The 17957-nt window shown below is 40.4% G+C and overlaps 1 protein-coding gene across 1 annotated transcript in view; it reads right to left on the minus strand.

Annotated features, from left to right (window-relative positions):
• The window catches only part of ST8SIA1 (ST8 alpha-N-acetyl-neuraminide alpha-2,8-sialyltransferase 1), a 169878-nt gene that overhangs the window by 59091 nt on the left and 92830 nt on the right, over nucleotides 1–17957 (minus strand). The window contains exons 3-4 of the mRNA XM_074937701.1: nucleotides 16536–16645; nucleotides 8164–8256 (exon numbers count right to left, since the gene is read on the minus strand). Coding sequence (XP_074793802.1) covers nucleotides 8164–8256; nucleotides 16536–16645 — 203 coding nt within the window. The remainder of the gene's footprint in view (nucleotides 1–8163; nucleotides 8257–16535; nucleotides 16646–17957) is intronic.

Consider the following 17957-nt stretch of genomic DNA (forward strand, 5'->3'; position numbering starts at 1 on the left):
TGCTGTTCTTCAGGAAGGCAGCTGGTAGCCACATGCTCTAGCATAGTGTATTGTCAAAGCAATAGGTGTCTATTCATGCTTATGAAAGAAACCCTCTCCACATTCCCTGTAGGGCGGCAGGTGCACCTACATGTCACTGATTCCATTGTGCTGAAATGACATTGAGTGGACACTGAGTGGCATTAAGAGCTGGCCAGACATCCCTCTTCAACTGGACATAGTGGAAGTGTCCCTCCATTATCCTATGTGCTTTCACAGAGAAGGGCTCCTCATGAACACAAGGGGCAATGCTGACAAGACTAGTCTTCAGGGCTGTCCCACAAAGATTTCTTGCTTGTCACGTCAGTGCAAAGATGTTTAGTCACTGCTGCTGCTGCTGAATTGATACTTCTCCTCCAGAGTATGATGTTGGGCCATGTATGAAATTGCCAGATTCCATTTTTCGAGACACCAGTCCTGTTGACGTATGTTGTAGATGGCTGAGGTCTATCTGCCTGTTCCCTAGGAGAAAGGAAGCCAGACTGGATTTAAATCAGGGGTCAAGGTGCATGACCATAATGAAATGTTCCTTGCCCATTATGAATTTTGTGTGGCCATTACCAAGCAGTTTAGACATGTTCTCTACCAGGGATTCTCCAGTGAGGTCCTTTTTCTGGCTGTACAGGGTCTGCATGTGACTGTTTCTTCTCCAGTAGGCAAATCCAAGGTATAATTGGACTGATCCTTCAGTCATCACTGCTGGCAAGCTTTGTGGCCACATCAGAATGGCATAAGATGTCACACAGCTTCTTCATGAATGGCCAGTCAGAACGAGCTAAATGCAGGCTGGTGTCAGACTGGGCCTGGGCAGTACCCTAGACAAAGTGTTTGTATGGCAACTCTCTGTTCACACAGCTGGCCTAGCATACGGAAGGAGGAATTCCACCTTGTCACCCCCTCCTGCTTCATCTGGAGACATGGTAGTTGCAAGCTCCCCTACAGCTTTCAGGATGCAGTGTGTTGTGCAAGATGGTCTGAAATGGCCGGGGGTCTTTCTGGCTGTGGTAAGAAGTGTCTTCACTTGCCTGTCCCCGGCCAGGAATTCTCTGACAACAAGATTCAGGCAGTGGGCAACATAAGGAATGCGTGCAAGTCCATCATCATGCCCTGCTTTCATTATGTTGACCACATTGCCAGATGACAGGAAGAGGGGCTGTAACCACTCCTCAGTGACAGCTGTCGGTTTCTGCAAGATGTCCTGGGCATTCCAGTGAGTCTCAGAGCCACAAAATGAGAGAGTGGCATGCTGTCAATGAAGGGTGGTGCTGCCACTGCTGATATGTAATCTTTGGTCTGACCCCAAGTCCACATGTCTGTGGGGAGGTGTACCCTCACACCTTCACAGTTGCCTGTGGCACCATGAACAACAGAACACAGCTCTGTCATTGCTTTCTTTGCAAAGAGAGTGACTGAGTATCCAACACCTTGGAGCAGCAGCAACCAACTCCATGAAGCCTTCATTCTCCCTGAGAGAGAAGGGGAGCATGTCCGTAGCCAGCATCTTCATAGAGACTGCGGTCAGCAATCTTCCCTGTGAACAACTCTAAGTTGGAGATAGAAGATTGCAGATATATTTCTGTCCTCTCAAAATGCTCTCAGCTAGCATCTGCTGACTGGTGAGAGAAGAAGCACATGACAATACTCCTGAAGTCAATGGGGCTACAATGTTTTATACCAACTGAGAATCTGCCCCTCACTGAGGAGCCCCACAAAGGGATCCTCATGGAGATTTCTTGGCCATCTCCCATTAGGTCTTACTGCAGGAGGTGATGATCCTGTCCCATATTTCTTAGCCCCCTAGGTCTCTATGTATTCTCTCTGGGTCTTCCAAAGAAAGCTAGTCAAAACACAGAAACATATAGTTGCATAGAAAATTTCAAAACTCTCTGTTTCATGGGTTCTAAATGGACTCATTTTCCATTTTTCCACAACATTTTTCTCTATTTTTTTCTTTTAAATTTTTATTGAAACCATTACTAAGCATTTTCTGTTTGTTAAAATGCATTTTTGGAAATAAAAACTGTTGAATAACAATTTCAAACATGATCTGGAAGAAAATTTAAATGAAAAATATTGACAAATGTCTTGGAAACTGTAGCAAGAAAGAAAATTTCAAATATGTTAATTATTCAAAGAGTTCCACTTTTAAAATAAGGTAATTGTTCCTCTGAAAAATATTTTAATGTGAAGATTTTTGACAACTTTGTCCTCCAGAATGTTTACAATGTGAAGATGAAGTTTTGGGCGGCTTTTTCAGTCACCAACCCTCAATGGCCAGTCTAGCAACTTATGTCTCCCATCTCACGTTATTGGCCAGACTCAGATTCCTGAAATAACTAACTTCACAGTGGAGATCATTGTTGGAATGGATTCAGTGGCCCTGAAACCTTGCAACTTTGTACAAATCTGCACAGCTGTACTGTAATACGACATAGGAGTTTGTACATATATAATGTTTTCATTTTTTTTTAAAGCCTGTAAATTGGAATGCTCTCAGTCAACCTGGGCAGAAGTTGATTAGATTACTACTCTCCTCTGTTTTGTCACAACTTTTCTTTTATTCCATCTTCTCTTTCTCGTTTCCTTTCCTACTTCAGTTGTTACCTTTTGTATCCTGCTATTTAAAAAAGAAAATCTCCTTCTGTATTTATGTTGAATCCATTCACGAAATACTACATAATTTTTGCAGCAATATGTATACACATATATATATACACAAACACACACTATATCTGTGTGAGTGTCTTATATTTTTGCTTAACCAAACTCTAGAACAGTGGTTCCCAAACTTGTTCCGCCGCTTGTTCAGGGAAAGCCCCTGGCAGGCCGGGCCGGTTTGTTTACCTGACGCATCTGCAGGTTCGGCCGATCGCGGCTCCCAGTGGCCGGTTTGTTTACCTGCCGCAATCGGCCGAACCTGCGGACGCAGCAGGTAAACAAATCAAAACATTGCTATTGAACCAAGAAGTGCTCAAAAGCTAGGAAATAACAAAGTTAACATTGCAAGTGCAGACTTGACTCAGCACCCTTTTGTATTTGAAGTACATTGAAGAAAGAATAATTTCATGGTCACATACTACTACTAACATTCAATATATCATATATATTTTTTTCAGCCTTAGTTACCTTGCAGTTTCACCTATAGCTCTAGGAGTGCCAGACAATCAGAAAGTCATTTATGCTGTATGCCAAGGACACAATGAACATTACTTACACAACCTGTATGTGACCTGACTGATAGTCAGAATTTGCTGGCATATTGACCACCTCAATTCACAGCTAATTTTTGCTTTGTCATTAACTGGCTAACTTACACCTAAAGACTCTGTGCTGCTTGTTGCAAAGAAAATATATAGTAAATGGATACTAACAAAAGCGTTTGAATACCCATCTAAGGATGATCTTGTGATAAAGGTACGGGAAGGGATCTCAGGAGATCTAGGTTGAATTCCTAACCCTGCCATAGATTTCCTGTGTGACTTTGGGCAAGTCACTTATCTAAGAGAGAAGTTAACTTATCATATACCATGTCTATGGTGTAATGATATAGTGAACCATTCTGATAATAAATTACTTTTACTCCATTTTTAATTGTAGTATTTGAAGATTCCACACATGTACATCTAAGGTTGTAGGAAGTATTGTGTGATCTTCTGTTAGTGGAACAGTAGCATCTAATTTATGACTTTAAAGCAGGCACAGAAACGAGCAGGATTAAGTCTGTCCATGGAATTTTCTGATTTAGGGGTTATTTTAATGTAGTTTTTGTATGAATAAATGTATCTCACACACATTTTAATTAGGGGGTTTGATAGTGATCATAACAGTAATCACCAATGCAAAAGACATTGTTTTGTTGAAATGCAAATTTTTGTCTTTGCAACATCATCACTATCGCCCATATGTGCTGCTTTTCATTCTCACGTTTTCATTTTGCTGGCAAACTGTAGCAGGAAAACTTGTTTCCCGCTGTCTCCTTCAGAGACTGTATTGAAGAGACAGCTGGCAAAACCAAACACAAGCTTTCTTAGTAACATACCTAGCTGCATAATTTCCCTTATTAGGTTTGTGAAACAGGAGGGTTTTCATGTTTTGGAATGCTTGGGGAAAAAATTGTGATTTCTCCCTTCCCCACACCCTCCCCTCATTTTCTTATTGTAAGGCTTGATTCTGCAATGTGCGGAGAGCTCTGGCCTCAATTCAGAGAAATGCTTAAACGTGTCCTTTTTAAAAGTTAAATATGTGAGTAGTCCCACTAAAGTTCATGGGACTATACAAATGCTTGCTTAATCATGTGCAAAAATGATTTGCTAGATCAAGTTAGAATGCTCAGCATCTTTCAGGATCAAGCTCCTAGTTAGCTGCAGCAAGATCTGAATCAAAAAGCTTATCTAGTCAATATCCTCTGGGTTAGAGATGACAGGTTTCAGAGTAACAGCCGTGTTAGTCTGTATTCGCAAAAAGAAAAGGAGTACTTGTAGCACCTTAGACTAATTTATTTGAGCATAAAGTGAGCTGTAGCTCACGAAAGCTTATGCTCAAATAAATTGGTTAGTCTCTAAGGTGCCACAAGTACTCCTTTTCTTTTTGGGTTAGAGATGAGATTTTTTTAGTGCCCTTCATTGAAGAATCGTTTTTCTGTAAATCCACCTACTTGTGTTTTTTGTTTCTTTTGTGAGTGTCTGGCAGCATGACCGTTATACTTGTACCATCATTTCAACTGTAACATAGTAAAGTGACCTTGCAGAGGATTCTAAAAATACTGCACAATAATAGTTTATTGATTGAGTTAATACATGTCTAGCATGTTTCATGTTGGACATTTACTTGACACGCTGTCCTGCAGCACTAACAACCAGGAAATCAGCATAGGTTCCCTTGACTTCATTGGAGCTATGTTGCTTTACATCATCAACTGAGGATCTGTCCCATAGAATCCATTGTCTAGGATGGTTTGATTAGATACCACTGAAAGACTCTGCCCTATGTGTCTTAGGAGGACCACAGGAGGGAGCCCCTCTCCTGCAGAGCCAGAGAGTAGAAAGACATTACAGAGTGCCGTTGAAGTCAAAGCCTGCAACATTTTAAAGGATAAACCCCATAAACCCATCTATTAAGAGGGTAGAAGGAAAACACAAAGGAGCTGTTTGTTTACTCAACTTCTTTTGTTTCATCCATTTAAAATAGGGCTTGATCCTGCCCCATTGGTAAATGGGGATGGGAGAGTGAGTGGGATCAGACAATGTAAAACTTCCATTACTTAAATGGGGCAACACTAGGCTCATAACATGGCAATGTGACTTATCTGCTTTTTATGGATGAGATTCCAGTTATGCACCAAGTAGATGCACGACGATGACATCAAAAAGTCCTAATCAAAACATGTCCTTGTTCTGGCCCTGTGTGTTTGCATCCCTATGCTCATACACAGTAAAGTGAATCAGGAATTTGGGGTTCTATGCCTGGTTCTGCCTCTGGCTTGCTGACCTAGGGCAAGTCACCTTCATCTCTGTGCCTAAATTTCCTCATCTGTTAAAGTGGGGACAAGAATGTGTGTTCCTCATGGAACTATTCCTAGGCTCAAGAACCTCATACTGAAAATAGTTATAGCAGTGCAAGATATTATTAAACCAGTAGGAAAGTGTTATCACTGAAAATCTGTGCAAACTCTGAATGCCACATGTGTTCCAATGTAATCTTCCATCTGTCACTGAAGCATTTGCTAGAGGTGACACTGGGGCAGCAAAAGACACTCACACGGATACTGTGGAATAGACATACGTAGATGGCTGCTCTGTACACTGAATTAAAACAATTACTTGCATCATGAGGATTTCCTAATGAAACTCCTCAGGTCAAAATAGGACTGGAGTGGGAATTAAATAGTGCATAGGTGTTGCACTAGCTGTCTGCACAGGGGAGAATTTTTACTCTAATTAAAACTTTGTATTAGTATCTTAGTATTGCCATCATCCATGTATTGTATGGAGACAGGTCAGGACTAGAGAATTCAAATTTTACATGCTCAGTTCAGGACACAGCATAATAAACAGCTGAAAATTTCACGTCTAAACAATCAAATTCCCCCCTCTCCCCCAAAAAGTGAACATGTGTTCAGAATTTTGAAATGCCCAATCTGTCATAACATCATTTGGTTTTTCACTTCCCTGCTCAAAAGTTGTAATGCCCTTCATTATATTCCCGTAAACACTCAAATCATGATTAATATTCTAGCTCATCCCCATCTCTGTTACATTTGGAAGCTTGTTTTAAGTATAGAGGGAAATGATAGTAGCTCAGATACCACTGTCTGTGATTGTCAATAGTCTGATTTTTTTAACGGCATCCAATGTAGTTTTAATGTTCTAAAGAAAACTGCTTGTGCATCCTTGAAATAAAGTCCTTACCATGTCCAATATGTCTAACCATAAAATATCTGGTAAGGATAAGTCTTCTGGAAGGGGTGAATGGTGATGCAGTATCAATTCACTAAATCTGCCATAACACACTTAAGAGGTATTTGAGATGTCAAGCCTCATCAATATCAAAAACTACCTAAAGTAAGGACAAGAGGAGATCAGAAAAATGGTAACGAGTGTAGGAAATAACATTATCTGGGGCTAGCTAACTATAGTTTAAAGAGAGATTCAAATCAAAGCCAGAGATCTGAGTATCCTTGAACTTCATGGAAGTTTGGATCAATAGCCAGATCTAAACCTCATAGGGAGTTTCTAACCCTAGAAAGGGACAAATCAAAATCCCAAATTGTTGTTAAAAACTCAGATCTTCATTTGTATTCTACCTTTGAAGCCCAGGCCCATTTATAATATACTTATGATTAGCTGTAACTTAAAATGCAGCTGAAATCATGGAGTTTGGGGAACATGTGAAGGAAAGGTCAAAAAGACCTTTATAACATTCATCCCACTTTTCATTACTGATTCAGAAACCAGAGGTGGCTTAAAAATCATCTCCTCATGACCTGACTTTCTGGCAGAGAAAGAGGACTTTATCAACCTGTTTAAAAGCTGTCATGGCTCCAAGCAACTATGACAGTTTCCACCAATTTTCAACACTATATACTTGTCCTCCCTCCTTACATCTTTGCCATCTACCTTATTAAATGGCTACATTTCTCCTGACTGATCAACTCATATTGCTACAACCCTCATCGCCACTTTCTGCCCATCCCTCTTGCCTCAAGATATTGTGAGCTGCTTAAAGGAAAAAAAACCAAACAAATCAGACACTATCCAGCAGAAACTCTCCTCTTGCTTCGCCCCCTCCCACACTCACTATTCCATTCCTCCCTTCCTTCAGCTCTCACCTCCTACCCTCTGGTCTCCAAAGCTGAGGTGTCTTTATTCTCCTCATCCACCCCCTCAACCATCTCTTGTTTCCTGTTCTATCACACTAGATAATTCCACAGTCGTCCTTACTTTCCATGCTTGGAAACGCTGTCATCTTTCACTCTTCTTTTCCCCTCACGCTCAGGCGATTGCTAAATCCTGCCACTTACTTGTTTACAAAATTATCTAAAATCTCTTCTTTCCTAGACATCCTTACTGAAAAAACCTTTGTCTATGACCTGATAATCTCCTGCCTTGACTATTGTAACCTCCTTCCTGAAACTAACACTGCTCATGACCCCCCGCTCCATTTTATCCAAAATGCCATAACCAAAATTAGTCTTCCTCGCCTGCTGCTCTAACCGCTTCATCCCACTTTATAGATCCCTTCATTAGCTCCACAGTCCCTTCCACTGTGCTGCACTTTCAGCAAGTACTGCAGGCACTGCCCTGCCGTAACGGTAAAGGGCCTAGCACATTTTGGGTAATAAATAAAAGAGCTGATTAAAAATCATGAACAAAAATTGAAATTGTGTCTACATTTTTCCCATTTTTGACTTTGCCTAAAACTGAAATTTTGAAAATTTCAACCAATTCTAATAAATAATGGGGGGGTTTCATACAGTGCAACAATCAGTTCTGGCTTTGGTTGCTTTCAAGGTTGTCCTTGTTTACAACATTATGTTAATTTTAAAGAACATAACTCTGTCACATCAACATCTATGATATAGATGAAACCTTCTCCTTGCTGAACAAGAAAGAATGTGCTTTCTACCTTTTCTCAATTATACTGGGATTAGCTGTCACCAGCTGGGTCTTGGATCCAACATCCTTGCTGTATTCACTGGACAGAGGAGGAAGGTTGCATCTGCAGAAACAAAGACATCCAAGGTTTTAAATTGTCATGTTCCAGTTTCAGGCTTTTTATATTGTAGGAATCCAGTTTGCACATAAGGTCATGCAAGCTGACAGAAAATTTGCAATACTAATACTGGGCCAAATGAAAAAATGGTTATGGGCTAAATCTTCAGAATTGCTTACACTTTATTTAAGCATCAAAATCTCCCAATATGTGTATCTACAACAGGGTATTTTTTCACTAAAATGTGGGTAAGTGCAAATTTATGCACTTTGGAAGGATGGTCCTATATTAGTGTATTGACAGTAAACTCTGAAGCAAATAATGAAAAGTGTCTAGATTTATATATCGAATGTCCCTGCTAACAGGCTATAGGCAAAAGGGGACATTATGCACAGAAATACATTTCAACTAACCTTTTTAAAATCCCATTCCCCTCAGTACTTTTCCTTGTTGGCTGACTGTGTCCCAGAATGCATCATTCTGTGACATCACAACCATCATGGACTACATATCTTGCAAACTGTGAAGCCTGTGGTATTTTTGATGTCACATTCTGAAATCTCTTCAGTAGAACAGAAAGTACCAACGGGACTCCACAGGTGGAGGAAAAAATATTTTTTAGTGGTTACTTAACATGAATTTCTGGGTTTGAATGCCTCCCACAACCTGGCTGCGGGAGACATTAAGTACACTACTCTACTTTGCAGATCATTTTTAGGAATGAAGATAGGTAAAGGGGAAGACTGAGGAAAAAAAAAAAAGACAAACTCCTGTCACTGAAACTAGACCCAACTGCTCCACAATGAAGAGATGGAAGGTGGAAATAATGCTAAATGTAGGCCAACGTGCACCAACACCAGGCATTGTTGTAATCCCAATGAATACATCTTGTGCAGAACCACATCCCTTGCCTGCTTCATTCACTGAAACTGCGGCATAGAGAAACAGAATATGATCGAAGGCAGCATTTCTCAAGCTGGGGGTCCTGACCCAAAAGGGGGTTTCAAGCCTATTGTAGGGGGATCACAGTATCGCCACCCTTACTTCTGTGCTGCCTTCAGAGCTGGATGGCTGTAGAGCGGTGGCTGCTGGCCAGGCTCCCAGCTCTGAAGACAGTGCCGCTGCCAGCAGCAGTGTAGAAGGAAGGATGGCCTGGTATGGGGGGAGGAGGAGGCGCGGGGGGCAGTCACTTCTTTTTGGGGGCAGGCTGTCATAGCTTGAAATATTTTCAAAGAGGGTCCCAGCAAAAAAAAGTTTGAGAATCCCGATCTAAGGAAAGGGGGCATGGCCAAGTGTAATAGTCCTGCTTTTTATGCTCCCCCCAAAAAGTGCATGCTCAGAAGAGGTGCAAGCCAAGCAAAAAAGTAAAAAACAGCCTCTGGTTGTTTTAACCTACACATGCAACTGCACTCAACCCAGTGGCTAGGGGTACTCAAAAGTCAAGCAGGGCAGGCTCCAGGATAGACAGCAACATCATTTCATATCCATCTCCTTTTCTCCTGTTTTACCAGGATGACACAGATTTCTTTGGCCCAATTCAGATCCTCTTGCTCCTGTGAAAATCTACCTTATTTTTTGGCACTATACTCTCCCCCAACTCTCTTTAGCTCCCCTTTCCTGGATGTCCTGTGTTTATAGGACTGACGAGATACAAAAGTGTGCTCCATTAATCTGTTCCTTTGTGCACCACTTCCAGGCAATAGGTGTCATGTACCTGCAGTGAACACTGGTTGCTCATTCCAAGCATCAACTAGATTCAGATTGCATGGGGCCTATATCCTGCCTCAGTAAAAGGTGGGAATTTGGGGGAATAGGGAACGGAATGAGCTCAGCTTCTGTGCCAATTTCTAGTATTACCGTAGAAAGGGTTAATGCTATAATGTTCACAGATTCTAAAGACCAGAAGGGTCATCTAGTTAGACCTCCTGAATAACACAGGCCATAGAATTTCCCTGAAATAATTCCTGTTTGAGCTAGAGCATCTCTTAGAAAAACATCCAATCTTGACTTAAAATTTTCCAATGATGAATAATCCACCAGGATCCTTGGTGAGTTGCTCCAGAGTTTAATTATCCTCACTGTGAAAAATTTTGCACCTTATTTCCAGTCTGAAATGTTGTATGCTGTAATACGCATTCACTGCAGAATGTCAATCAGGGCCAAGTAACAAGGAATGCTAGTACCATAGCAGTCTGACTGCTGCCCTTGGCATGTATTTTCAGTGCATTCAATGAAGAGCCCCAAGCCCTTATAACATGAGGAGGAAGTACAGTGGCTGACCCCTTCTGCAATCCATACTGACCATGTGTGCACTGTGTTATGTCCAGAGTTGGTGGGTGGGAGGATATTTGTGTGCACATTACACACCAATGTTTGTGCAGTTTCAAGCATATTTATTACTAATGCAAATCTGCCAACATTCTCTAACAAAAACAGGACTGTACACCTGCATATATTTGCATAAATTCAGATACAAGCCATCAGAAGCATGGGTTTATATTCATGCTGTCAGAAAACTCCAATATGAAAAGATAGTTTAAGTCATTTGTAGAGAGCCATGTGTCACTACTGTTTTCTCTTTTTCATGGTTGCAATTCTTAAAAAGAAAAGGGGAATATTGACCCTTGAGCTGGCTGGGTTTTTGTTTTGTTTTTATTTCTTTTGATAATTGTTTTCTCATTAAAAAGGGGGCTTCAATAACGACAACATTTTTCTTGGAAAAAATTCTCTGTTGACATTGTTCAATGACATTCCAAACAAAGAATTTCAATAAACAAATTTTATCAAAATTTTCAGTGTCAAAACCAGCAGGAAAATCCCACTCTGTCTTTCACTTTTTTGAAGTGGGAACTAGAGGGGTATAAAAAGAGAGAAAGTGTGAAATGAAAAATTTCATGAACTTTTTGATTAAATGAAAAAACTTGGGGTTTGGGGTTGGTGGCCTTCTTAATTTTTTTTTTTTTATAAAATATACTTACCCCCTTGTAAACAAACTAATACCCCTTAGTTGTTATTTCATCACTCAAAAAAATCTCAACAAATGCAGAAGGTCAAGCCACTTTCAACACTTTGTAGTGGTGCTCTCAGAAGATCTGGTAACATATTAATAGATGCTAGGACACCAGCAATGAAAAAAAAATGTTCTCCTATTTTCTCAAACATTTTTCTGTGCAGCTACTGGGGATTTTCTCTCATGTCAGAGAGCAAATTTAAGACCTGAATAAAATGAAATCCTAACTATGAGGAAAGCATCATTAGCAACAAGATAAATATTTGCTTAGATTTCTGTCTTGCAAAGAAATCTGGGGAACCTGGATTTTGGATTATATAATGATGACAGAAGTCAAGGAAACAGAAGGTGACTTGGAGACATTTTAGGACCAGAGCTAATTCTTAAGTCTCACAAATCACTTTCAAATTGCATGAGATCCCTCTATCAGGTCAACTTCTGCCACCCTCATTGATGTTGCATAGTATCTTAGACAGAGCAATGGGACTGCTTGAAAAGTAAGGTAATTACTCAGCGTGAGTAAGGGCGGCAAAATGGAGCTCCAACTGAGCACCAAGCACATCAAAAGAAACAGTAGATTGCTCCAGTTTCCCTGTAAACCTAGTCATCTGTTGTTACATGGAAAGACAACAGATTGGCAATCCGGCTAATGGACTTTTTGCATTTGGGAGGATAAGTCTCAGTATCTTTATATTTAAACACACATGCACAGGCAGGTCAAGTTTTCACTGAATCAAGGTACACTCTTTTTCAATGCTTGTTTAAATCATTGTCCTTTATAATTGCATTGCCATAACTTTATCACCCAAACATATGAATAAGTAAGTTTGCTTTTATAAACCAGCTGCAGATGCATCATTTAAAATCAAGTTCCCTTCATCAATAAGTCTCTCTCCCAGCTTGTGCTGCAGCATAGAACATTAAGAAATTGGCTGAGGACCCAGCTGGAAATTCAGCAAGAAGCCAGCTGGTCAGCAGAAGTCCCTTTCCTTTGTCAAATATTTTTTAGGCTGGTTCACACAATGCCAAGTCCCAGATAGTTGTTGGACAGACTGTGAAGTGGAAGTTTCATACTAGCAAGGAGCATGCATTTTTAATTATACCACAACCACTTATTAGTCATTTAATGAATCTTTTGGTCTTGGGCAGGGGACGGGAGGGAAAAGAATTTCTTGAGGCCAAGAGTTTATGTAAATCCTCTGACTGTTGGTCACAAAGCAATATGGATTTAAATACACTGGTCTTTGAATGGTATCTGTTGTATCTTCTCACTGAAACCAAAGCACTAGAAAAAATGCGATCAACATGCAGAGTTCCCTATGAGGCAGTACCCGTTTCACAGCTGAGATCCTCATGCCTTATAGGTATCTGGTGAACCAAGAAGAAACATAAAACTGCCCAAGGTAGTAAGAACTGTACTATGATTATCCCACAAAGAAGTCACTCTTTCCATATCTTACTGGTAATTCTTTTACCATATTTGTTCTCTGTACTCCAAAAATCTAGGTGGGTGCATTGGCCATAAAAAGGCACTGGGTGTAATTCTTTAGACAGGACTAGAGGATTCACTAAGCTTTAAAATTATTGTTTTCAATGCATGGTCTTTTTGCCTTTCAATTATTAAACAGATGGAGGAGCAGCCAGCCCAAACCTGAGTGGCACTGTGACCCCAAGCACCAGCTCGTAAGCGCTAATCATTCAAATTTGGCTTGGTGTCATTCCCCTCCTGCTGTCATGATGGAGGGGCAGCTGGGCCAGACCTAAGAGCTGCTGTGACCCTTCACACCAGGTCACAACATATGGAGCAGGGAGCAAAGCCTAACCCCCCAGGGCAGGGTGAGTTTATCAAAATCATGGAGACAAACAGAAAAAGCACAGTATCCAAGAAATTTTCACCACTGTAATAAACCTGCAGCCCTAACGAGTTTATGATACTTTATGGTACTATATAGTCTTATGCTCCCAGAGGAACCATTGTAGGTGGACCCTGCCCGGGGACAGTTCTTATTATGAAACCAGCTCAGTTAAACTCAATTGGTGGTCTCTCTTTTGGACAGGCCAAACAACTGACTTGCAAACCAGGCTTCAGGTGCACAGGTAGAGTTTAAGAAAGGAGTAGAAAGGGTTGCACAGAGATTGATGCAGAATATTTGGTTCCATCTGTGGTTCTTTAATAAGAACCAAGCTTAACAAAATTTAACTGGGGATGGGAAATGTAGCAAATAGCAACTGCACACAGTGCTTAGCAAATATATTTTTAGCGGGTGGCCATGCCCTCTACTTTATCCTCTAGATAATCAAATGAAGAACAATGATTGTCTTCAGTCCTTGCAAGAGATCATTTAACCCATTTGCCCTCTTTGAGTGACCATGCAGAGGACCGGTACAATCATGATTACTTTCCCAAAAGACACTCAGGGTGTTTCCCTATTTTCAGGCTACTAAGCAGCATAATAAAGCAAGAACAGGAAACTGGTGATTGATTGGCTTTATGACTAAGATGCTTACACATCACTCAAACCAGCAAGGAACCATACTGAGGGGAAACAATACAATTATTCACAAAAAGAAAAGGAGGACTTGTGGCACCTTAGAGACTAACCGCTCACGAAAGCTCATGCTCAAATAAATTGGTTAGTCTCTAAGGTGCCACAAGTACTCCTTTTCTTTTTGCGAATACAGACTAACATGGCTGTTACTCTGAAACAATACAATTATTATGGATGTGGATGGGCAATGGCAAGCTGATGTGGTAGACAAGCACAATGGTGTATAATCTGTATATCTGTAGAGGGATAAATATGCTGTCAATCTGGCTGGAGGTCAAAAGGACAAATCTGAATTTTTAAATGAAAAAATGTGTTTGAAAATGTTCATTTAGGTTCTTTATTCTAATGCACTGGCCTGCCACTGTAGTACACATACCACTAGTGGGACAAAAGCCACCAGCAGGTGGCACCTGGGTTGGTTTAAAGCAGTGTTTCTCAACTGGTGGGTCACGACCCACTGAAGCAGCTAGAAAAGTTAATCAAGAGTGATTGCGGTGCATTGAAAATTTTATTTCAACCTAAAGCAAAAATAAATAAATAAATAAATAAATAAACTCAAACCACCTCGCTCCCCTTCTGCTGCCATGCACGATTTCCCTTCAAGGTCAAGTACTCTGTCAACATCTTAAAACACAAACAAATTATATAGGCTTATTGTTATCACTGATATAATTTCTATTCCTACTCTTACAGTAAACTTAAGGTAGGGTCACAAAAATGTGGTCTTCAAATAAGGGGAGGCAAACCTGAAAAGGTTCAGAAACACTGGTTTAAGGTATATTGTCAAAATAAGAATCCATTATGACTACCCTGAGTACAATTATGAAGGTGATATGCTAAATACTTTTGAATTTTTAGGTCTGGTGGGCTACATCTTAAAGACTGAGATCTGCTGCTCTAATGCAATCTTTGTATTATTGCAACATTATTTAGTGTATGTTCAAGCAACAGATTTAAACTCCTCCATTTTCCACATTACTGTGTAATTAGCTAACTTCAGTGATTACAGTATATCAAAGAATATAATTGTAATCTTGTGACAGATCTCATAGGAGATGGATAGTAACTGAATAAATTTAAAATAAAAACATTTTGAACAGGGAAAAACTGCAATATGTTTAAAATTGGTATATTTGTTACTGAAGAGGTATTTTAAAGGAAGCTGCACAAAGATCTCTTATTAGCAAGCTGAAGCAACTTCATGTCATTTTTGGAGACATTACCAAGTAAAATATATATATTTTTACACTCAACTATAGAATTACAGCAATTAGATATGGAAAAGGCCAATTAAATCTAATGTACTCCACCTGCTAATGAAAAGCAGTACACTTTAGTATTATCCAGTACACTTAAAAGATCTTAAACCTTTCCCCATAAATATGACTGTGTGACTAATGCAATCCTGCTTGCAATCAGCTGCTAGATATTGCAGGATTTCCCCCTACCACTTCTATCCAACTCACAATACACTAAAAATAGCCTATGGCCAAGTTCCCCTTTTGGTAGCGGGAAATGTTTTCCTATCAGTCCACAATAGATGCCCTTAAAAATGTTCTAATTGTCTTTGTAACTAATTTTCATTACTGAAGCACTCCTTAGGTATTCCATAAACCAGGTATAAGAAACTTTAGGGAATACTGTAATAATGTTATCTAGTTGCAAATGCAAAATGTAAATGTTTTAAGAGCAACCAATGCACTGTCCCCCTCTGTGCCTATTTTCTTTCCTGCATATATTTTAAGTGTACAGTACATATTTCTTTTTTCTGTAGTTTACTTCTCTGTTCTATTAAGGAAGGTATTTGGTCTCTTGGGTGCAAACCAGAATTATGGTAACAATGTTTGTTTTTTCACAAATTAGTAGTTTTATAATAAGCCATCAAAATCTGATCAGGGAACTCTTAGAAGTGGGAGTTAATTCTGCATCCATTTCAGAGCCATGAGAAACTCCTATAGAGATGAGAAATGGCACGCTTAGCTTTCCTTCCTCCCCGCTTCCCCCACAACATTTTTCTTGTTCATGTTTAACAAAGAGGAACTAATTTCTTTTCCTCCCCTCCAATATCTAGAGTACAGATCTAGATAGTGCCAAATTCAATCAAGGAAGAACTATATAGCACAAGGTCCTGCTTGACAGATCCTAATACCTTCAGAAACGCAGGAGCAAAAAGAGAATGAGGGGAGTTTAAAGAAAACTGTGCCGAGGAAAGAAGTCTGCTCTATTTTCAGATGGTCAGAGCTGATCTTAGGGGAGAAAAGTCACAGGAAAACATTTTAGCCCACTCTGTCATTTATGGGTCTCTCCCTGTCAAGTTCTATCTACTCAGATTGACTTCAAAGGGGTGGGGATGAGGATATGAGTTTCATAAGAGGGCACTCAGCACCTTGTAGGATCAGACCCTGCCTAATGTAATTAGAAAGCAAAAGAAAAGGCGGCTTTCTCTCTCACTGCCATTGTGTTTGTCAGGCTAACGTCTAATGTGGCCTAATTCATCCATCTATGAGTCTCCCAGAGATAAGCTTCCCCATAGCCAGGGAGGGTATATAAGTCTGCCATTGCTGCCCTCCCCCCAAATCACTTGTGTAAATCACCCTGAAAAAGAAAAAAAAAAAAAAGGCAAGTTACAATTGATTAATCACAAACAAACGGCTTTGAAAGGTCGTAGACTTGGAGGGGGGGGGAGGGAAGGAGGGAGGCAGTGCTGCAGCTGGGTTCTGTCTTACCGCATGACAAAATCTGCTTGATCTATTTGTCTGCCGCAGCCACTCTTCTTCAGAATCCCACCATTTCCCACCACGGAGCACTTCTTCAATGGGAGCTGTAATGGGGTAGCCTAGCAACAGAAAACAAGGCCAGTTTTTACAGAGAAGAACACACAATCTTTGTTTGTAGCAGCCACTCCTGAGGCCTATCAGGAACTAGGGAGGGGATAGGGAGAACAAAAGGGGAAAGAGGAGGGCGAAAGCAGCTTGGAAATTAGTCCAAAGTATGAGCAGTCTGACTCCCACTCCCAAAATCAGACTCCATCACTATCCAGCACTAAGATAATGTAGTTATTGTATGAAGCAGAATTTCAGAGTTATAAATTCCTGGTGTTCACAAACAGTTGTGCAGTAGGATGTATTTTCTATTCAAATTTACCAGGACAGAGTACAATAGAAGGAACACAAAAGAACAAGAGAGACAAAGTGGGTGAGGTAATATATTTTATTGGCCAACTTCGGTTGGTGGAAGAGAAGTTTTTTAGCTTCACAGAGCTCTTCTTCAGGTTTGGAAAAGGTAACAAGAGAGTCATAGCTATATACAAGATGGGACAGATTGTTAAGCATAAGGGGTTACACAGGTTGCAAGAAGCCACTTAAGACAAAGTGGGCAATTAACACCTCTGCAATCATAAGATAAAGGAGGGTTAAGTAGGTTGCAAATTGTTATGAGCCATAAAACCAGTGTCTTTGTTGTTACCATCATTTTTAGTGTCTAGCAGAATTATGAGTTTAAAATTCCCAAACTTGTCTTTTGAAGGAGTTGGACAGGTTTTCTCTAAGGATGAGGACTTAGAGGTCGGATATGGAGTGATCACTTCGCGAAAAATGTTTGCCCATGGATGATAGGGTGTTTTTCTCTTTTATTTTTCTGTGTGTGTCATTCGAGAGCACAGTGATTGTCTGGTTTCACCTACATAGTTGTTGTTGGGGCCTTTGATGCACTGGATGAGGTATACCGCGTGCTGTGATAAGCATGCGTAGGACCCATGGATCTTGAAAGGTTGTCTCTTCCACCAACAGAAGTTGGTCCAATCACCCACCTTGTCTCTCATATCTTGGGACCAAAACAGCTACAACACTACAAACCAAAGAATATAAAAGGCACCTTAATGAGATTATACACAAAAGACACATGGAAGGGGGAAGGAATAAATGAGGAAGAAGTGTAGTTAGAGCAGGGTACTGGCAGCCAGGGCTCCTCCTAAATTCTATTCCTGGCACTAGCGCTGCTCATTCTGTGGCCTCAGGCAAGATATTTAGGGGTTGACTGCAACTCCCTAAAACCTCAGGCAATCAATCCTGGCATAAATTAAAGCTGCGGAGGAACAGCCTTTATTTACCATTGTTATAAGATCCCTTCTAGCACTTTAACAGTGGATC

Source organism: Natator depressus, chromosome 1, assembly GCF_965152275.1.
Source record: "Natator depressus isolate rNatDep1 chromosome 1, rNatDep2.hap1, whole genome shotgun sequence".
NCBI lineage: Eukaryota > Metazoa > Chordata > Testudines > Cheloniidae > Natator > Natator depressus.